At 36.6% G+C, this 22,938-nt stretch overlaps 1 protein-coding gene across 1 annotated transcript in view; it reads left to right on the top strand.

Moving 5' to 3' along the window:
- Nucleotides 1–22,938, top strand: part of INO80 (INO80 complex ATPase subunit) — a 77,600-nt gene that overhangs the window by 46,483 nt on the left and 8,179 nt on the right. The window contains exons 23-31 of the mRNA XM_072428759.1: nucleotides 1,646–1,786; nucleotides 6,711–6,936; nucleotides 12,825–12,952; nucleotides 13,071–13,165; nucleotides 13,962–14,034; nucleotides 14,894–15,052; nucleotides 16,212–16,314; nucleotides 18,033–18,121; nucleotides 18,285–18,440. Coding sequence (XP_072284860.1) covers nucleotides 1,646–1,786; nucleotides 6,711–6,936; nucleotides 12,825–12,952; nucleotides 13,071–13,165; nucleotides 13,962–14,034; nucleotides 14,894–15,052; nucleotides 16,212–16,314; nucleotides 18,033–18,121; nucleotides 18,285–18,440 — 1,170 coding nt within the window. The remainder of the gene's footprint in view (nucleotides 1–1,645; nucleotides 1,787–6,710; nucleotides 6,937–12,824; nucleotides 12,953–13,070; nucleotides 13,166–13,961; nucleotides 14,035–14,893; nucleotides 15,053–16,211; nucleotides 16,315–18,032; nucleotides 18,122–18,284; nucleotides 18,441–22,938) is intronic.

Genomic DNA, 22,938 nt, shown 5'->3' with positions numbered 1-22,938 from the left:
TATGTATATCTAGTACTGCACCCAAAAGTAATATTTTTGCTATAGGTTGTTTTTGGTGGGCAATGTCAATAAAATGCTATGTACATATCCGCACTTTAAAATGTAGAAAATGTTCAGCTAGCTAAATATTGCTTGAAATAATCCTACCTTGTGTACCAGCAGCATAAGAGCTGTGTCTGTGTCCATGCTGCTGTCATTATCCCAATGTAAACTTTCATATCTCCTAGACTGAGTGTCATTGAAATGTGTAATTTTCAGGGTACACAGGGGACCATGAGAGTTGTTGTTAAACTAAAAAACTAAACATAAGTTGCCAAATATGGTTCACAAGCAAACAATCTTAATAACAAGCAGGGATATTTTCACATTAAGGGGGGCTATTTCAAGGCCTTGCTTCCGAAAATGATTTTTCTTGTTAGGGACCCCTGGGGGACACTTCCATGGCAATGATCATTAGTTTACTGTCGAATCGCTCTGTGCTGTGGTGCCCCAAATATATTTTTGTTTGTTCACAAAACTTAATTGCTGCGTTCAGGCTGGCAGTGAGGTTACCCCTTCTTCATGCCATGGAACCCTGCCTAGGTGGAGACGCTGAGCACCGCTCACTGCCGCCTGGAGTCAAATCTTCAGACGCTGGGGTGTGAGGGACTGAGCTGCCTGTTACACATAACTGGACACTTTCTGTGACCCTCAATTTCTCTGGAACAGAGGAATGTAGGCAACTGGAAAGGTGGGAGCCAGTAGGAAATGCCTTTTGTCGCCCCCCCCCCCCCAAAAAAAAAAAATGTTATACCCATCATATCACGCTACCTCTATGATAACTTCCTCTAAAATGTAATCACTACAGCTTCATCACGAGATATGAAAAGCTATACCTGTCATACTGTGCTACCCTGTCACACCTGGCTGGCCACTTACTTCTGTATATCCTAATTTCTCAGGAACAAGAATATGTAGGGACCTGAAGATGTAGTAGTAAGATCATGTACCCCTTGGCTATCTGTCGTGAACGTGAATTGAATTTCTCTGGATTTTAAATATTTTCTTCATTTTATTGTTAAAGCTAGTCTTTGTTTTTATCTTTGATTTTATGTGTACCTATTTTAGTGTTGTAACGTCGTTTAAACCGTATATCTAAGGGTTTGTCTTTAACTCAGGTCACTTAGCTGTTGTTTGTTGTATTTGTAATATTAAGTGAAGAGAGCTTCCTTGAGATATGAGATATTGCTATACCATGCACAATTCTTCTATAGCAGATGCTCCTTTCTGCAGCTTCACTTCAGTTGACCTTTGCCATTTGTGCGTTATCTGATCATTTCACTTTTGGTAAACTGATCCTTCCATAGCGGAAGGAGAGGAAACTTTACAGCGAAGAGCGTCTGTGGTGCATGTCTAAGTAATAAATAAATAATGTTTTCATGGTCTCCTAAATATATATTTTAGGTGACTGTCAAAAGACAAGCCAGAATATGCTTCTCCACACCTTTTTTTTTTTAATCGCGATTTAAAAAAGAAAAAGAAAGCCAGGATTGACAGAAAATGGAATATGTATTTTAAATAAGCACAGTATATTTTTTAATGTTAGTCCTTGAAATTATAATATGTAATTTTATTTATATATTTTGCTTTCTTTTGTTTTTTTTAGAAGTTGGTCTTCACCTACCATTGTAAGCCAGTTTCCGGGTTCACAGACCATGTGTTACATCAACAGAACACCAGCCAGCCACGAGTTCTTAACTGTCAAATTACAGAACTTCCATTGTTCCTGAGTATTACAGCACCGCTGGTAAGTGTTCTGCTACCATCTTTTTTAGCAAGCATTGTGGGGAGATAGCATTGACTAATGCCTGAAGTAGACCATTTTTGCTGTTGTTGATCTGATCTTCTGCCTGTCTTCTGAATTACTGACCTAGTTCTTCTTTTTGCCACAAAACTTGCTATGAAGTTATCTGCATGCCTGTTTCATGTCTGTGTGACTAAAACTACTGAACTTATCAGCTTTACTTGCAGGCACTCTTTAGAACGAGTTCAGGAATGGCAGCTTTCAAAAGTTTAGTAATAGGTCCACTTTAGGTTGATGCATATATGAGATTAGAATGTGTAGTAGTGTAACTTTGTGTATATATAAAAAAAAAATTGTAGGAATTAGTTATCCCTCACTTTCCCTGAGGCTGGCCATCACTTCACTGTAAAATTTTGGGGATAAATATGAAAAGTGGGTAAGGAGGAAGCAGGTAAATGTGGGTATTTCAGGCTCCTATTTCTTCATTCTCTCTCACTGCCATCGCTTTTGTTTGTATAGCTTTTCTAAGACTACAGGGAATTTCCTAAACCTTGTTCATTGGAAACCTGTACTAAGAGAAATAATAAGTCTGCTATTGCTGCTACCTCATCTTGAAAACGCCTACTGTGCCTACTGGGGCTACTGTGCCTGGCTTCCAAATGACTTTTGTAGTCAATGACCAGAGACAAGTATGAAGCAACTGAAGTCAAAGCAAAGTCAAAACAATTGATTTGCATATTAATTTGAATTATTTTTTAAAATGAAAAAGGGACCTAAACCATTTTGGTATTCATGTAATCTTCCTCATCGAAGATGATACCTATGTAAACAATGCAGTGAATTATTATGGAAACATAAAAAGCTTAGATATTTGCTAATCAGTAGATGTTTTGTTGAATAAAAACATATGCTTGAAATTTTTAGGGACAGAAATGGGAAATTAAATCGTTTTTGTAGTTAAATCTGCACTTCATTTGAGCAGCGATCTGGATTTGTAAACACTGCACTATATTAATATTATTTAAAATGTGGTGCAATAATAATACCATGTTTAGACTATGTCTAAAAAAAACAAAAAAACCTGAGGGCATGCATTTATAGCTGTAAAATTCAATCATGTATAAGGAGTTACCCTCACCCATCATGATTCATAGCAACAACTAATCTTGGGCATACACCCTTTGTTGACTTTGGTTTTATTTGACAATAAAGAAAACATTTGGGGCTTATGAAAAGCAGTAAATGTGTTCACTCATATAATCATCACCCACAGCTGTTATCGCCCTAAATACAGGTCTTTAGCCTGCCACCTGCTAAAGAGATAAGGGATACCTCACAGTTGTTTCTTATGGATTTAAAGGTTTTTTTTCGTAATCAGGTTTAACACAATGAAGTATATGAAACTGCTCTAAAAGTAAACAGTTTTTATTTGTGTAACATAAATTTTGTTAGTTTTAGGGTAGCCCAAGGTGATATTTATGCTCAAACTCTAACTTTCGGCAAAAGAGAAGGGGAGTACAAAAGCTTTCTTTAATGGATTTTTAGAGTTGTAGCTTTTAAGATAATTCTAGCAAAAGTCAGACTTTTTGCCCTAAATGACAAAATGTATGCTCATTTGCATTAATGATTAATGTGATCATCTGCTCTTAAACAAAAGGCATGATTCAGCATACATAAAAGAAATCGTAAAATGCATGCTTTAGAGAAATTAAAGTGCTACTTGCTACTTGTAGTGTCAAAAAAGGAATATGCCCGCATTCACAAAAATGGCTCGTTGTACACCCCTTATCTACTAAAGCTAGTTTTACATTACTGCTGTTTATTCAGCATTAGCTTTATCAATCAAAAATAAAAATGTGATACCAAACCTGAAACAAAACTTTTTTTTTTGTTTGGCAGATTTTTTTTTACTGACATTGCTGATGATTGAAGCAGAATAGATACTTTTATGCATTTGTATTCTGCTATTGGGTCTAAACAGTGCTTGTCAAAGAAAATCTGCCAGCAGGAGAGGCAATTATATTTACAGTCTTTTTACACTAACCTTTTTGATGAAAGTTGAAAAACTGCCACTTCACTTTCCTTCTGGCCACAGTGTGTATTCTTAGTTTAATCAACTACCGGCTTCCCTCATCACTTGCTGTGGCCCTCCTGCCAGATAGTATGTCCTTTGCTGACACATGGAACGGTGGGATAAACCAAAGCATACATTTTATTTAACGAATTGTAGATGAACGGGTTAACCAGTCGTGTTATGATTTTACCGCTCTCTGTGTTCCTACTACCCTTTCTATCCTTGAAACCAATGTTACTGGAGGTGAAAGTAAGCGATAATTTGGAAATGTGAGTTGTCACTGAACCAAAAAAAAAAAGAAGGAAATCTTTAAAGTGGAATATCACTCTGTACAATATCCAAAATGAAAAAGTTCAATATAAAATAGGAAATAAATAACAATCCATAATCCCATCGGATTGGGTAAACATCAACCTGGTCAGAGTCCATTCTCAATCCCAGTCGTTGGTTGGCTTATACCCAGAAAACCGAAATAAACAATATTATATACAGCATTATGTTTGGAGTGAACATACCAAGGCCTTTCACACTTCACAGGGATGATATCATGTTCCACTCCTCAGTCTCTCACTTGTTTTTTCATTCAGAAAAAAAGTTTTGCCAGCTCGATGAAAAAAAAAAGTGAACCATGGAGGGATGGATTGTCGCTCAGAGTTAGTAACAGTGGTTGGTAAAAGGTTTAAACACATTTGGTAAAGCTTCTTTATGTCTTCTCCTTACTTAAATGGTAACTTGCTCTATTTTAAGAACTTCTGACTGAAGCTCTTTATACTCTTTCTAGGTTTTCCTGTTTATACCCCATGTATGGGGTATGTATTTTCTCTGGAAGGCTTAGTTTCCCCAAGCAGTCCTAAAGAATACTGGCAGGTTACGACTCTAGAGTATGAGTTAGTTTGAGAGTTTCTTTGGGAGACAGGAAGTGATGTGAATAAATGAAAGTAATACAAATTATTATTTCCTTCAGGTTGACTAACTTAGGCATTTCTGATTTTTTACCTTTACACCTTTATGAGGTTGAGCTATTCTATTTGGATCTGATCTGGGCTTTATAGTGCTTTATTGTGACATTGGTAGCTAATATCAGCACAGCAATGAGGCATTGGAAATAATTTCTACTCTTGAAATGTTTAAAATTAGTCCTTCCAGGATTTTGTCACAAGGTTTCTGCTATTTTTTTCTCCACTAGACATCTATGGTTCAGGTGTTTAACCTCCTTGCCGTTAAGCCCGACCTTCGTACGGGCTCAAAAAAGTTGCTCTTTTCGTTAAGCCCGAGATTTTCCTTACATTAAAATCCCCACTTACCCAGGTAAGTGGGGATTTTAATGTAGGGAAAATCTCGGTCCCCCTGTGCTCATCCAGCGTCGGGTTCGTGTTCCAGCGTTGTCCTCCGTCAATCGTCGTCCGCCGGTCTCAGTTTCCAGCGTCGGGTGCCTTCTTGTATACCAGCGGGACCAGGTAAGAAGCCAGCCGGCATCTTGTGCTCCGCTGGCCGGCCGGCGGAACACAAGATGCCGGCCGGTTTCTTACCTGCTCCCGCTGATCATCCAGCGTCGTTCTCGTTCCAGCGCCGGGTGATCTCTGAAACAAGAAGCCGTCCGGCGGAGGAAAAAAACAGCCGGCCGGCTTATTGTGCGTGCGTGCGTGATGACGTCGGCGCATGTGCGGGAAATTCAAATAGAAACTCATTCATTCATTTTGTATTGGATTCAATACAAACTCCTGTATTCAATCCAATACAAAATAATTCAAATAAATACAAAGTTTGCAATTGGTAAATTCAAACTGTCATTTTGTATTGGATTGGATACAAACTCCCGTATCCAATCCAATACAAAAAATTAAAAAAAATAAAATAAAAGTAAATAACTTGGAAATTCAAATTTATATTTTGTATTTGATTGGATACAAACTTGCGTATCCAATCCAATACAAAATAATATAAAATTAATACAAAGTACATAACTGGTAAATTCAAACGCTCATTTTGTATTGGATTGAATACAAACTCCCGTATCCAATCAATACAAAATAATTCAAAACAAACCCCAATAAATACAGAATCAAAGTTTTAAAAATTGCCACTTATTCCCTGGATGGCTAGTGTGTAACACTGTGTCTTATCTTACCTTTGCTGATCTTCGCCTAATTTTGACCATTTGCTGCCTGCTTTGACCTCTGCCTGGACTCCGACATCTCTGCCTGCCACCTGCCCTGACCTCTGCCTGGACTCTGACATCTCCGCCTGCTTTGACCTCTGCTTGGACTCTGACATCTCTGCCTGGACCTGGACATCACCGCCTGCCTGACCCCCCCTGCCATGGCTTCAAGCTTTGTTTATGTAGTCATGTTTAAGCTGATTTTTGTGTTTTTCCTTTAATTTTATTAAAAGTAATTTTTTTTTTTTAAATGATTGTGTGTTTCAAACATTTTTTATATGCATAATATCTACTAGAACCCCTGTTCGGACATATTTCTGTAAGTTACAGGTCTACAATTTAAAAAAAAAAATTCATGAAAAACAGTGGATCACTTTTGGTACAGAAATCTAGACCTCAGTGTAACGCTCAGGAGGTTAAGGTAGTACCTAGACTTTTGTACACATGTTTTTACAATCACCTTGATCTGCATTGCTAGAAGCTCATTACATGTTTATGGGCTCTATGCCGCTCATACTTCTTTTAGTTGTGTTGAAGTTAACATTCTGGGTAGATGGCACAATGCTATTAGTATGAACACAAGTGTATGACACACATACTTGAAGGCACATATGGCCACCCTTACTTCTGCAATTGTTATGTTTCGAGGTGTATTGACTGCTACGTATAACATTTGTCTGCATTTCTTGTTTTAGGTTACAGCTTCCCCTATAGATACTTACTGCAGTGACCGAAGTGCAGAATATGAAAGACAAATTCTTAAAGATGGAGGGAGCCCTAAAGCAAGGCAGTGTTTTCTATTTGGAGCTCCAGAACTACATACAGATTGGAAGTTTAGGGATTTACAGTTTTTCCCAGAAAGCCTAGGTGGTTTGCTGGCATTCAAACCATGGCATGGTTGGTCATTTATCCGAATACCAGGTAGGTGAATAAGGTAGCAGTACAAATTGGGCAGCTGCTGATATCATTATATCAAGTACACCTCAAAGTAGGTTTTATTTGGCTTTACATAAATTCGTAATAGGTTAATAGTTCAGGTTTACATATACTGATAAACTTATATTTAGTTCATAATTTTGTGTATTTATTTATCCCTGTTGTATATAATTGACATTCTTCTGCAGCACTTAAAACGTTTAAATAGTGTTAGAGTTTCAGTGAACTGAGGGGTGGGGCTTCTAGATTACTGATCCTCTTAGGAGAGCTAGTTGAAATTTGTTAAAAGGTTGGGGCTCTGAACATCCCCAAAATAGTAAAGGCAGAAAAATCTCTAGGAGTTAATTACAGGTAAGTCTGGGTCCTCTATTATTTGGGTCAATTATTATTTAGAAGAGATGAGCCAAAAAAAAACAAAACAGTTTTTCATGTGCATATATGTATGTCCCAGTTCCTTTTGTAAAATTTTGTGTGAGCTAAAGACATAATTTCTAGGTTTGCAATCCTAGCACTCAGATCACATTAATTATTCTCACCTGTCCAAATGCCTTTTTATGTGTGAGCTGACTGATGCTGATAACTGGGTCTTTCATAGGTTGACTGATGATAGAATGCTAAAGAACCTACATGTGCTGCTTGTCTGTTTTTAAAAACCCCTTTGAGGAGCATGCTGCTAGACAGTAACTGACATACATTTAGTTAGTGTCTTGGACAAGCAAGCACAGGACAGACCTGCTTGGACAAATTTTAGTTGTTCTGTGTCTTGTATGGTTTACCTCTGACACTACCAGTTGAGCCTGACCCCTGGGGTACAATATGTGTTTAAATAAACATACTTACATGTAATGTTATATGCTTATAATATCATTGAGCTCACACAAACATATAAGTATGTATGCATTTGTTATGACCAGCAGAGCACACTAGCAGCATTTAGTATGGAGGGAAACTGCATTTTTCCTACACTATGTAATTTATGTATTCATCAGCTCTCATGCGCATTGGCTTACAAGATTTTATTTATGCTTGATAGTTGCATTTCTCAGTGCGACTGTGGGAATCTCCATTCCCTTCCTGTTCTACTCAGAAAAAAGTGCTCAGGTTTAAATGGGAGGAAGTGGCAACGTTGTTAGAATGAACCTTCACGACCGCTGATTGTGAGAGTGAGACAAGGGCCTTCGTATGACCCTATTGTTTCTTTTAATGTAAGAGGGAATGATGGGATACCCTTTAAAGGTTCAAGGTTATCTGTCTTACAGCACGGCTCTTAGACGTTCTTGGCTTTCTTCTTATTTCCAGGTCATGACTTCATTTTTTATCATCGTCAGCTTCTTAATGTGGAAGAACACGTGTATTCCTTACACTTATATTTTTGGCGTGAATTTTACAAGTGAAGTAGTAAACCTGCAGTTATGTTGTGTGTAATCCTAACTGATCGTGGTTGTAGACGAGGTTGTAAAGATCCAATGTATAAAATATCTTCTTTAGGGGAAACAAAACAATGTTACAGTGACATTTTAGTTAGCAGTTACTATGCTAGAAATAATGACTAGAATGGAGACTAACTACAAATAGTATTGCCTATCCATTGGTTTTCTTTGTATTGCTGCACAAGTGAAAATATTTGTATACAATAACAGGTATTTACATCAGCTTAACTGTTTTAGATCATTTTAATGCTGTACACTGCATGAGTTTGGGTTCAAATCCTCCTTGAAATTTGCTCAGGGAAAAACAAATCCTCAAGTAGGAAGAGGCATAGGAAAGGTTTCCGGCAACATGTTTTTAAACAAGCTGGTCTGATTTCCTGTTGTGGGAAAGTGTGTTGTAAGTTCCCACCATATATTCCTTGTTTTTTTTTTTGTATGTTATGCCTTAACACACCGCTAGATGGTGTTACTGTTCTTGGAATTATTAATATGCTGCCTTACTTATTAAAGCGTCCCTAAGCTCAGAATTTTCACTTTACATAAAAGGGTAGACAACCCTTTTATATAATGTTAAAATGCTGGTTGTTTTTTTTTTCCTCCTAAGTACAACCCCCCCCCCCTTTTTTTTTTTTTTTTTTTTTAAAGGGTGCAGCATCGCCCCCTAATTCTCGATCGATAGGCGATCAAGAATAAATGGGAGCGCAAAGCCTCGCGGATACCTACGTCACGCGTCCTGGGAGGCTCTTGGGTGCTCCCCTCCTGTGCATGTTCGGGCATGTGCAGAAGGAGCCTTTTCATGAAAAGGGAAAAAAAATTGCCAATCTCACGCATGTGCAGTGAGATTAGCAACTTGTTTTTCCAACCTACGTCACCCAATCTCACACCTGGGTCAGGTGACATAGGAAGAAGAACCGGAAAGAGGAGATGAAGATGGCGGCACTCAGTCCGCCGGCTCGTAGACAGATGCTGGGACGACGCGGGGCCTGATGGAAGACACCTCCGGACCGATCAACTGCACTGCAGAATTGAAGGTAAGTGGGACTTTTGAGTTTAGTTCATCTTTAAACAAAAAGGCTGCCACAAGTATGTTTGTAATACAGTGTTTTCTCTGGTATTTAATTTACCTTTATGCAATAATTAAATATTATGGTACTAAATGGGGGGCCTTTGAACAGAATATGCGTCAAAAAGTGGCTCTTAAATGCAATAAGGTATTGAATAGAGATTGAAGTACATAAACTTACCAGCAAATGAACACCCGTGTTCCTTTTTTGATTACTTTTTTGTACATAGTCCTAGTTCTTGCAGTTTAAAATGATGCCTCAAGATATGCTTGAAATCCATTAACCAACCCACTGCTAGATTGTGATTGATAGCTTGTTTACCCCTGTTCTGTGTCCATAGCTTCAAACTTTTAGTCTGTCTCAGGCTATAAGCAGTTAGAGCTTTACTTTTTATTCTTAAAACAGGGCCACAAATAACTTATACTGGATGTTTGGTTAGGAGATCAGCCAGTATGCATATTAGAAGCAAGACAAAACTGCTAGGAGTGTATATTTAAAGATTTAAACAGCTATGTTGTCAGTTTTTGTTTAAACTGGAGTTCCTTGAAGTTGAACTCTAGGATGATTAAAATTACCATTTGTTTCAGTTATGTGTTTGTTTAGATGGGCAGCAGCAGCATTCTGAGACTGTTAAAGCTTTACTTCTTGCAGAGAACATGCTTACAATTGGGGAGAGCACAGAAAGCACCCCATTGACATGTTGTTGTCCTCTATTTGTCCATTCACAGACTAGGTGAACTCTGTCATACTTAAATATGGAAAGGTCCAAAACCTGACTCCATTACCTGGCAGGGATGCCAGAATTACCATAATTGATTAAAAATTATTTCAATCGTTTGTTGGGTAAAACAGTTCTTATACAGGATGTGTATTTAGATGTTTACCTTGAGTCCACCTTTAAAATATAATAAATGCCAATATCATGGCTATTTCTAGTCAAGTGCACTTTCATATTTTCTGATATCCCATGCATGCTATAACACCAGTAGTACAGTATCATGGACAGTCTAGGGAGCCTTATGGTCTGTTACCCCCTATGCCCCACTTTTGCTGTAGATAATGTCTTTGTGATATGTAGGTATAATTGTCTTTTTGAGGTGAGTTTATCTAAAATTGTTTTTATTCATAGTAATATTTGTGCCTAGTTATTGACATGTAACATTTGTAATAAGGATTAGTCTTGTCACAAAGAGATAAATCCAACTAGGTGATTCATCTTGTTAGCATTTTTCCAAAACTGAAATATTCTTTATGAATCAATTAGCGCTTTAATTTCCCTTGCCATTGTAGTTTAAAGTTTTAGCCATTCAGGTTTACCACAAATCATTTTTGCTACATGCCATGTTACACAGTCATGTGAAAAAGAAAGTACCCTCTTTTTAAATTGTAAAGTTTTATGTATCGATCAGGCCTCACATTGAACTCTAGAGTACTTTGGTATATAGAAGAGTTCATGGTCTACTCAATAACTGCAGTGTATAATCTATACTTGTTCAGAATTGTTCTAATTGTACTGTCATGAACATGAAAATTTAACATGCTGACTGAGGCCTTTAGAGTCTGAGATTTAGATCTTCAGCTATTTGCATTTTTTTTATTTCATGGTCTGACCTTGAGGTGAATTTGCTGGGATATCCACTCCAGAAATGATTGGTAACTGTCTTAAAAATATTTTCTTTCCTCCACTATGGAAATAGAAAGGTTATACTTAATTCTTCACACACTGCCTCTGCATTTTGACTTGGTCTTTAATAGATAGATAAATAAATAATGACACGGTGCATGTCATGTGGTGGTGTTCCTCTTAGAATTTATGTACCTAATTTTTTTTTTGCTGAGGACCAGATGATTTTTATTATGTCCTGATATGTAAAACCTTACAGTTGAAACAGGGTATACATTTTCACATGACTTTAGTTAGGTTAAAAAACATATGTCAACTGATCTCCTCCAAAAAAAACAAAAACAACCTTGCTTTAATTTGTCTGGATTTGTTTTATAGCAGATATAATACTGTACTTAATATATTTGTTGTTTGTTTTTGTTTTTTTACTCTCTTTTTTTTTGTTTTGTCCTACAATGGGATATTCATTTTGCTGAGACTTCTGAGGAAAGAGTTAAATCTATGACAGAGTCAGCAGTGCATTGTTTTAAAGTTTTGTTTATGACTAGAACTGCAAACAGGATGCTTCGTTTTCCTGAGACACAGTTACAAGGCTGTTCTCAGCACCCCATCTATTTTCTCTCCCTAGCTTTGGGGACTTTAGAGAACCCTGTAATCTGACTGAGTTGTTATTCAGTTTACTTCATGTAATGATAGCCTAACACACTCATATACAGATGAAAAATACAGTGAAATGTTTAGACTCATTATCGGTTAAAGGTAAAATGCCAATAATTAGGAATATTGCTACAGGTTTGATCCCTTTAAACTGCTTAGGCATATATTGTGATACTGGTAAGATATCTATATTTTAGTCATTACCATACATAAGGAGCAAAACACTGATGCTGGAAGAGGTGGTGACAGACTGCACTGATCTTTGTTTTGCCAAAGAACTTTTTGAACTGGGACCAGAAAAAGGGCTGAGTTTATTATTTTACTATCTATTGCAACTGAATCCATCCATCTTTTACTGCTTTGGCTTTAGTAAAGTTAATTCTTATTGGTCGTTGTTGATTACTGCAAGGTCTTTAGAAAGGAATAAAGCAATTATGTTTTTTTAATTCTTCATGCATATTCTTAATGTAAATTTGCACAGTAGATGTTAAATTATTATAGTAGATCCATATTCATTAAAAAATGTACAGTAAAACCCTGGTTATCTGGAACTCAAATAACAAAAAAATTAAGATAACCGGCACCTGACAGCTCCGCTTTCTTGATCGCTCTTGCAGCCCTAGTGGAGTTGTGGCATGTGTTCTGCATCCAAGAACACACACTACATCTCTGCTAGGGCTGCGGGAGCAATCAGAAGAGCAGAGCAGAGCCCTGCTGATTGCTCCGTTATTGGCTGAGAAAAGGGAAACCCTGATGATGGCTAAAGCGTCATCACGGTTTCCCTTTTCTCAGCACTAGAGGTGAATGGGGACAAATCTCCCCATTCAAGTCTCGTGCTGAATGCCTGAGAAAAGGGAGAAAGGAATTAACCTCAGTTAACCGGTAACCACAGGTATCCGGAATCTGCCATTCCCTATGGGTACCGGATAACCGAGGTTCTACTGTACTACTACAAATATGAAAAATTACAGGTATTTTAAATACTTGCCTTTAATTTTGTCTTTACAACATCTATAATATTTTCATAATGTTAAGAATACGTTGGCCTGTGAAACACAGTAACATATTCCTTACACTTTTTTATATCATATTTTACAGACAAAGAGAGTTTGATTACAGACAGTGGAAAGCTGTACGCATTGGACCTGCTGCTAACTCGTCTCAAGACCCAGGGACACAGAGTGCTCATTTACTCGCAGATGACTCGAATGATTGATCTGCTAGAGGTAATATACTATACTGTTTAGTTTTCACCTTTAGGGCCAACAAGCATCCACTGATGATGTGCTTAGTATTCACATCATATGTATTCTGTTAAATAAGCATGCCTTTTTGTTTTCACAGGAGTATATGGTATATAGGAAACACACATATATGCGGCTAGATGGCTCATCGAAGATCTCAGAGAGGAGGGACATGGTGGCAGATTTTCAGAGCAGGTAAACAAATAAAAAAAGTATTTCTCTATGGTCCATTGTGAAACACAGGGATCTGTAAAAAAAATTAGAACTCACCCAAGCTAACTGTTTTTCCTATCAACCAAGGTGAATGAATGTCTTTTATTCGGTACTGCTGGGAAAGCCTTTAATTCCTTCTTATTTTTTGATCCTTTGGAGAAATTCAGCCTATTTTTCCCTTAAGATTTTTTATGTAGTTTTTAACTACAACCTAACAGAGCTGTATCCGTGTAATCTACAACCTGGAAACTTTTTCGGGTGCTTGGTTCCATGTATGGTTACTCCGTATGCAGAAGAGTTTTATATGTCCCCATCTATCATCTACTGTGACACGTGGATCATTGTTAGTTTTAAAATACCCAGGGCAGCCTACTGTCTTGCTCTACATAAACATTGCAAAAGAACTGTAGTAAAAAACATGTTTCCCTTTTACTTTAATGGCGTTAATGGTGTGGAGGGGCCCAACTCAGCTCTGCACAAGATCCTATAGTTTGCTGTCTCTGGCACTGAGGATTTTAGGCTTTTGATTAAGTGGGGTATGGTTAATATTTTTGGTATTTTAGGAAATATTTGGTGGATTATTTTTTTCTTTTACTGGCTGCACTGTAGCAGTGAAAGTTTTGAACAGTTTACACTTCCAAATAACACAGTGGTGATTTTGATTATGTCACATGGCACTGTAATGTCATCACATCAGCATGATCTACCTGTATTTTATTTTGTGTACTACTTTACTGTCCATCCCATATTGCTAAAGGTTATTTTTCTTTTACTATAGGACTGACATATTTGTTTTCCTGCTAAGTACTAGAGCTGGGGGTCTTGGTATTAACCTGACTGCTGCTGATACGGTAAGCACATGTTGGATTTAGAAACGTATAATTTCTTGCAAGTGTTAGTCACAACAACCAAAGCTATTTCTTACGAATAAATGCCAGTGTTTGTAATCACCCACTTAGTTTTAGGATCTCTGAAAGTAGGAAGCCTAATTTAGCTTAAAGCATATCCTGTGGTGCCGTCATAATTCTGCATGTTCAAGAGATTGGGCACTGTTTCATCAAGGAATCCTCCACACACTCAAATTACCTGTTTTTGGGTCATTTCATTACATGGGAAGCCCCCTGATGATGCAAAACCCAATCTCATTCACACAGAACAAACCAGTGATGTGTCATGGGTTGAACATCATAGGCATGTGTGAATTATGTGAATTATTATGTGTATGTAATTGGATAATTGACAAAAATCGTTACTTATTTATTGAGTCGATATTCTGAACTACTAGTAAATGAGCCTTAATATATCTGTCATTTTTCAGCAGAGACATGCATAAACATAGGTTGTGTTATCAGTTAATTAGAAGAAAAAAGGGCTGTGCTTATTATTTAGTAAGTTGATATGCTGTTTACCATTTAAGTTACCCAAATGAAGTATTTGAAAAATAAAATACAACAGACAAATTCAGAAAAAAAATAATCTAGTTAAACAATGTGCGTACCAAAGGTCAGGTTTTAGGTCATACTCATGCCATAAAGGCAAATTCAAATGTGTTCACAAATGATAAAGCACCACTGTATTTGTTAAAATTTCTTTTAGATTTTTATGAGTAGATAACAATTATACAAATATAGCTCAATTTTTGAACATAAGTAATAATTACAAAATATCAAGATAGTTCCCTTTAATTACACTTATTTTGCTTACCTTTAGGTAATCTTCTATGATAGTGACTGGAACCCAACTGTAGATCAACAAGCCATGGATCGAGCTCACCGCCTGGGTCAGACCAAGCAAGTCACTGTGTATAGGCTGATATGTAAGGGCACAATAGAAGAGCGTATTCTTCAAAGAGCAAAAGAGAAGAGTGAGGTAAGAAATTAAAGCCCCTAGAGTTTGGCTCTGATTATGTCTATAAAGTATTTTGTTTTCCTTTATATCAGATGGTCTAAAAAAGTCACATTTTATGTATAGTCAAATGATTTATAGCCTTACAAAACTAATTTTGTAGGGTTTTTTAATTACATGCTAGAGAACCAAATTCAGAGTTGAATAATCATCTTAGCTTGGAAACGCCAAAACAACATACAAGTAGTAGTCCCCGGGTTACATACGAGATATGGACTGTAGGTTTGTTCTTAAGTTGAATTTGTATGTAAGTCGAAACATGTACATTATTTTATAAAATGCAATTAGAACAGATATTTGTCCCAACATAAAATTATGCAGCATGCTGTCAGTTAACTGTTTAAAATCCTCAGTGTTAATCACAAACAAAGCAAGAAAAAAAAACTTTATGGAGCCTAGACATTCATTAACTTGACTAACTCATTAACTGGAGCAAGCTGTGCCTTGATATGCAAAAAGAAATAATTGCAGAGTTTGTCTTGGTCATTACAGAGTTACAAGAGTTTGCAGAACAGCAAAAGACTTCTTCTGTAAGTCATGCAAACCACCCCTCCCCCCCATCAAGCCTCTGTCCTGCACAGAAAGGAGCAGGGACTACCTGTATGTCCTTTAAAATGACTGCATACATTGCAATATAAAATATAACTTCTTACATATACATCGTTAAGAATCTTTTCTGTTGTAGGCTGTTGTATTAATGCTCATTATAGACTTTGATTATTTTTATTATTATAGAAGTATTTCAATACTTTTGTATATATGGAGGGCCGGGAATATTAACTCACTAGACCTGTCCTATCTGCTAAAGCTTTGAAATAAGCACAAATAACTTTGTATATTAACACACCATTGTGAGCCATACAATTGTTTATAGACTAGCACTGAGAAACTTGTCAAATGCTTTTTTTCATCCTACATGCATTTAGGGAGAACAATACTCTAATACCATATAGCCCGCTATAATTTTTAGAGTATTTATTGGTTATGCAACTGATTGTTATGTGCATGAAGTAGTGTCATTGGACATTGATTTTTGTGTTTTGTTTAGATTTGTGTGTTTTCAAATATTGTGTTTTTAAACATTATACATTTATATTTACTAATGTTTTGTCTTTTTTTGCAGATCCAAAGAGTGGTCATTTCTGGAGGGAATTTTAAACCAGACACTCTTAAACCAAAAGAAGTGGTTAGCTTGCTGCTGGATGATGAAGAGCTAGAAAAGAAATGTATGTAAATGCAGCATTTCTGCTTAACTATTTGCATCTTTTTTCTTCCTGTCCCCTGTATGTGCATTACATACATGTGACCCCTGCACTCCCAGAGCAGAGTGGACACTGCTCCTATTTAACCATAACAGAGCAATTTACCAACACCCACTTTCATCTAATAAAAAAATCACAAGTTTCTTTTTTATTTTTAGAGGTTTTCTCCTTTGGATCGAGTGCTGCAACATGTGAAGAAAGAATAACCTGTTTCATAAAGTGTTTTTGTTAAATTAGGAGTCACTGATGTTTTGGTTTGAGGGATACAAAAGGGTTTGCAATTGTTAATTATGTGGATAAGGTTGCCCAAGCTCTAACTTTGTGAAAGTGCTAACTCTGACAAAGTAAAAGTAAATGTCACTCAAGGCATCTAACACATTTATTCGGGCCTGAGAATAAATGAGAGAAGAGAATTTTTTATTAGTTTATCAATTGTTTAGTTTATTTTTTCTTTTTCTGAGACCAGGACCCCGAGACCCCCCCCTCCCCCCCCCACTGTAGCAACAGGGCATTTATAGCCATGTTTGCGCCATTTACCCAGCACTAAAATAATCACAATTGTGATTACTTGCAGGCAGAAGCTGAACAGAGCTAGATTTCACAGTCAGCCCTACCTCCCATTTTTCACTTTATGTGACAAACCATTATGTCATTTTCATATTAATTGCTACTTCTTATTGTTTTTCACTTACAGATTTGAAGGGTAGTAAAATAACTCCTAAACCATATATTTTTAAAAAGTGCAGCACCTATGGAATTAAAAGATGGTGCAATTGATTTTGACGATCCCTCAATAGTTGCACAAATGCTTATCAAATCAAATTCCTTAATAAATATACACAAAAATCATTATAAGCACACTTTAACACAACATGCTTAAAAAGGAAAATAAAACTGTTGCATTAAATAATATTTTTTAAACCTAAATCCAACCTTCTTGCAAAATGGAAGCATTAAAGGAACACAAATCTGTAAATAACTGAAGTTAAATACCTCTAAACTGTGTTCAGACGTACGTGCTGTTGTAAGGCAAAGTTGCAATGCCTTTCATTTTAAATGGCACCCAGTTAACCTTGCCAGTGCATCCAAATGCTTTCTTGCTCCAGCACTTGCCCAATCTTATTCAGGGTCCGGTTCTTTGGTCATCTTGGTTTGCCCGGCCAAAATCACTTAGTATGCATGGGTGTTTATACATTCCTGACGCCCAGGTATGCCAGGATTGTACACTGAACTCTGCATGCATTTACAATAAATAGAACATTGCAAACATACAAGTAAGTCTGTTTTACTGGAGAAGCTACATAGCTACACTTGAAAGTTGGCTGCTTGATTTTCGCGTCAAGTAATGTGACTTTACGTATTACGTCACATCATTTCTCATTTAAACTCATTGCAAAAACATTGTGTTGCAGCTTGCAGCTTTGTAGAACTTTTATTGAGCATTCTGTAGCAGAATTCCAGCAAACACCCTTCCACCAGGTCCCACCATAGCCACTGTGACCAGGTGCCATTTTAAAACCGCTATAAGTGGGAAATAAGTGCTGTGTTTAAATAGCTACTTGGATTAAAGATGATTAAGAGGTATTTCAGATATTACTAACATTAAGTCATATGACTTAAAAGTCAGTTGAAGAACTTATTGACATAAAAGCACTTACCTATACTGTATATTCTGTTTTCAGTACGCCTGAGGCAAGAGGAGAAGAGACAGCAAGAAGAGACCAACAGAGTGAAAGAACGCAAACGAAAAAGGGAAAAATATGCAGAAAAGGTATTTTATATCGTTCAGGTCTCTGCATACTTCTTTAGGAAACTGTTATTTTGCATTGACGAATAAATCACTCCAGTGTTTCTCTTTGTATGATCACCATAGCAAATATATACTAGGTTACTTGATTTAACATTGAATAATATCTTATAATATGCATTTACAGAAGAAGAAAGAAGATGAAATAGATGGAAAAAAGAAGAAAGATGGAGTTAATCTGGTCATCCCGTTCGTTCCCTCAGCTGATAACTCAAACCTCTCAGCTGATGGAGAAGATTCCTTCATCAGTGTGGATTCTGCAATGCCAAGTCCCTTTAGTGAGGTTAGTGTAATCTAGAAAAAATTGTGTTTGTGTGTGTTGACGTTCAAAACAAAGTGTGGAAAAATAGTAGGTCAGGTAAATAATATACAGTTAGCCTTTTAGATACGAATCGGGCTTCCCTGCTCCCTGGCTGTGTGCAGAAAAGAGGCTTAGAGAGGGGAGGGGGGGGGTTTGCATGACAGAAAAAATCTTTTGCTAACATAGCTGAGGTTGTGACTGCTCTTTCTACAGCCTCTTGTAACTTCTTAATGACCAAGAACATACAGAGAGATTCCATAGGGGGAGACATCAGTCAAAAACCGGATAAATCCGGTATGTACCAAGCCTATAAATTTAAATGAATTTCGCAGAGAGAGAAGTAACCCAAGAAGGCTTTTAAGGGCACTCACTTGTAAGCCATTTAAAATTAATTACTTTATTGAATTACAAAATTTATAAAACTCTACCAAGTTATACATAAATGTTATTCTAGTTACTGGACAGTGTTACAGGGTAACCATTGAATTTAGAGTGCTATTTAAATACTTGTAGATGTAAGTGAAAACCATTGGTCTCCCCACCCAACGCGTTTTACCTAAGAAGGCTTCCTCAGGGGACTTGCAGAACAGAATAGCAAGCTAAAGGGAAATAGCACAATATATATGAATAAATATTTGTATTTTTTTTTTGTTAAAATTGATCATACTAATAAGCATATCCTTATTAATGACATCATCTCCAATACCAGGGAATATAAGACATAGGAACATGGTTTCCATAATATACATAAATAAAAAGTAATGAAAGACTTACGGTTCAAATATATGTATCAGTGTGTTCAAATCATTAAAAGCAGATAGTATTGTGTTTTGTGGATTAGCTGCACTTCGTTCAGAGGGGTTATGTTTTCTGATAAACAAATATCATAGTTTAGAAATGTAATGCTATACAAAAAATGAGCATCTAGGTTATTTGAAGGAAACTTACATTTATCTTTGATAGTTGTGTTGCAAGATAGAAGATGCCATTCAGGGGATCTTGGTTCAGGAAATTAACCGTTAAAATATTCATATGAATTATCGAAACACTCTAGTGTTTAGTCAATATTACAGGATGTTAGCTGTAAACAAATTTATAGTGTATTCAAAGTATACTTATAATGTACACCATGTATGTGGTATTAAAAAAGGGGATAATATAGGAGTGTCATATGGTTACCTGATTTGATGCTTCAATTATTTCAGTCAAGATGTTGAATAGGTTGTAATAGCGAGGTGTCTTATCTATGTAGATATATGGTAATGGATTAGGAAAAAAAAATCATGATTTTAAAGTTGATTATTAGTGGAGTATTTTATACTTAATCCTAACTTTGGAACTAAGGTGGATTGGTTCACAGATAGAAGTAATATGAATGCAATCTGGTCAAAAAAGGGTAAAACACAATGTAATTTGTAATACTGGAGGTGGTGTTAATCTTAGATAGGGGAGGAGTTAGAGAACAAGGAGATCCTCCCCAATGTTTATCACAGATGTATATCTTTTAAAAAATTTATTATCCGGGGTCTCTTACCGTACATGGATAGTATCTTTTATATAGTTTTCTATAGTATCTTTTAAATTGTCAGGTCCTGGACATCAGAAATTTAACTGATGCCCAAACGAGGAAAGGGCATGCAGTAAGCGCTAAATGAATGGCACAACTGCATAGTGGCGTCCCATGGGGTACGCCCCCCATCCCTCCCAGAGACCCAGAACTTGTCATTGCTAGTGTTAACTCCTTCTAGATTGATGGGATGGGATATTAAGCAGATAGATATGTTAAAATAATAAAGTGGAATGCTGGATTGATAGCTGTTTATGTTATAGGGCAGGGGTGTCAAACTCTGGCCTGGAGGCCAAAGGAATCCTAAATATGAACTGCAGCTGGCTGGTCCTGCATTGAAATAGCGTCACTACTACAATTCTTGGCATCACTCTAGTCTATAGACCAGCAGGCTCTCTGCCTATGCGTGGTCCCGCATTGGACTGTGTTATAGACGCAAATAATGCCGGGAATTTTAGTAGCGGCGCTATTTCAATGAAGAGGGAGTTTCAGCGGCGGGCCACTCATAAGATTTAGCTCCGTATTGGCCTTGTCTGGCATTTCCAGCACTTCTTCTCAGCTGTACTTTTCCTTGCTCTACTCCAAGGCATAGATTAAATGGTTGGATTTTCATTGAAGAAAATTGTTATTATTATTGTTAGCCTGTGCAAAAAGGTTACCATTGAAATTTAACTCAGAAGGCTACAAATAGAGAAAGAGGCATAGGATTTTTTTCTCAAATAAAATTAAAATAATTTTTTTATGTCTGTTTTTATTATAAGCTTGTTCCAGATTAAGTAAGAAGCAAAACCTCTTTGTTTCCATATGAAAAGGGTTTATATCTAATGAGAAAGAATCATTTCCTAATTTTTTTCAATAAATTTCAAGGTTGGCCTGCGACTTCGTCCTAAGTTTTAATTTTGGCCATCTTTGTATTTGAGTTTGACACCCCTGTTATAGGGGTTGATGGAATCAGGAATTCACCATTTTCCTTGACAAATTATAAATCGCATGAATAGTACATATCAAAGAATTATTGAATCACCTCTAAATACAAAGGGTCAGTAAAACAATTTACAGTATACTAAAACATGCATCTAATATGTGCAGTTATATTATTATCGTACATATTTATGGTACATGAAAAATATATTTTCCCATTGATTAAGTTAATTTTTGGCATTAACTAATAATGACTACATCTATACGGTAGAATAAAATGTTTCACCAACCATACACATATCATGAAGATACCATAATTTAGATTAAACAGACATATTAGGTCATAGAATACAATAATTATAAGAAAGGCTTAAAAGATACCATGTTGTTCAGGCCTGGAGGTACTTAAGCTTTCAAATTGTAAATCCATTTGTTTTCTGCCTTTAACAAGGCTGTATCAATATTGCCTATTCCTAGAGGTGACAATATTGATACAGCCTTGTTACATATAGTTACATAGTAGGTTAGGTTGAAAAAAGACATAAATCCATCAAGTTCAACCACTAGGGAAAAAAACATATCCCAGATATAAAACACTATAAGACATAGTTGGTCCAGAGGAAGGCAAAAAAAAAAAACGCTGGTACAATTTGCTTTAACAGGGGAAAAAATTCCATGTTCCCTGGATCAGCAGTCACTGTTATTTTTAATTTAAAGCCTTAATACCCAGTTATATTCTATGCTTCTAGAAAAACATCCAGCTTTTTCTTAAAGCATTCTATAATAGTTGCTGAATCTACTTCCTGAGGGAGCCAGTTCCACATTTTCACAGACCTTACAGTGAAGAATACCTTCCTTATCCAGGGATTAAACTTCTTTTCCTCCAGACGCAAAGAGTGCCCTCTTGTTCTTTGTAATGATCTCAAAGTGAATAATGGGGAAGAGAGTCCTCTATATGGACTATTTATATATTTACACAGGGTGTTCATATCCCCCTTAAATGTCTCTTCCCAAGGGAGAATAGATTCAGTTCAGCTAATCTCTCCTCATAGCTGAGCTTCTCTATTCCTTTTATTAGTTTAGTTGCCCCTCTCTGCACTCTCTCTAACTCCACAGTGTCCTTTTTGTGAACTGGTGCCCAGAACTGGACTGCATATTCCAGATGTGGTCTGACCAATGCTTTGTACAGGGGCAGGATTATGTCTCCATCTCTGCAGTCTAATCCGCTTTTAAAATAAGAAAGTACTTTGCTAGCTTTAGATATTGCAGCTTGACATTGCATGCTGTTATTAAGTCTATGTTCCCTAGTGGTTGAACATTATTGTCTTTTTTCAACCAAACCAACTATGTAACTATGATCTACCAGAAACCCCATAATTTTTGCCATTTCTGACTTCCCCAAATATATTCCCCCTGGACAGTATGAAGCATGCATGTTGTTAGCCCCCAAGTGCATAACTTTATATTTATCTATAATAAATGTTATTTGCCACTTGGCTGCCCAATCAAACAGTACATCCAGGTCTGCTTGTAGATTATAGACACCCTTTATGAACCTAATTCCATTACATGATTTGGTGTCATCTGCAAACACAGAAATGGTACTTGTAATCCCAAACTCTATTTGATTTTTTAAAGGTTAAACAGTAAAGGTCCCAACACTGAACACTGGGGTACACCACTAATAACCTTAGACCATTCAGAGTATGAATAATTAATTACAACTTTCTGTATGCGGTCTTTAAGCCAGTTCTCTATCCATTTACAGATTGAATTTTACAAGCCTATTGACCCTAACTTGCATATTAACCGTCTGTGGGGTACAGTGTTAAATGCTTTAGCAAAATCCAAGAACACTGTATCAACTGCTTTTCCACTGTCTACCTGTTTACTTAACTTCCTCATAAAGAGAGAGAAAATTTGTTTGACAACTTTAGTCTTGAAGCCATGATGACTATCACTTATAATATTATTTTCCAGCAAAAACTCCTC

This window comes from Pyxicephalus adspersus, chromosome 12, assembly GCF_032062135.1.
Source record: "Pyxicephalus adspersus chromosome 12, UCB_Pads_2.0, whole genome shotgun sequence".
Classification (NCBI taxonomy): Eukaryota; Metazoa; Chordata; class Amphibia; order Anura; family Pyxicephalidae; genus Pyxicephalus; species Pyxicephalus adspersus.
Note: the sequence above shows the minus strand (reverse complement) of the source record. Positions and strands in the feature narration are given on the sequence as shown.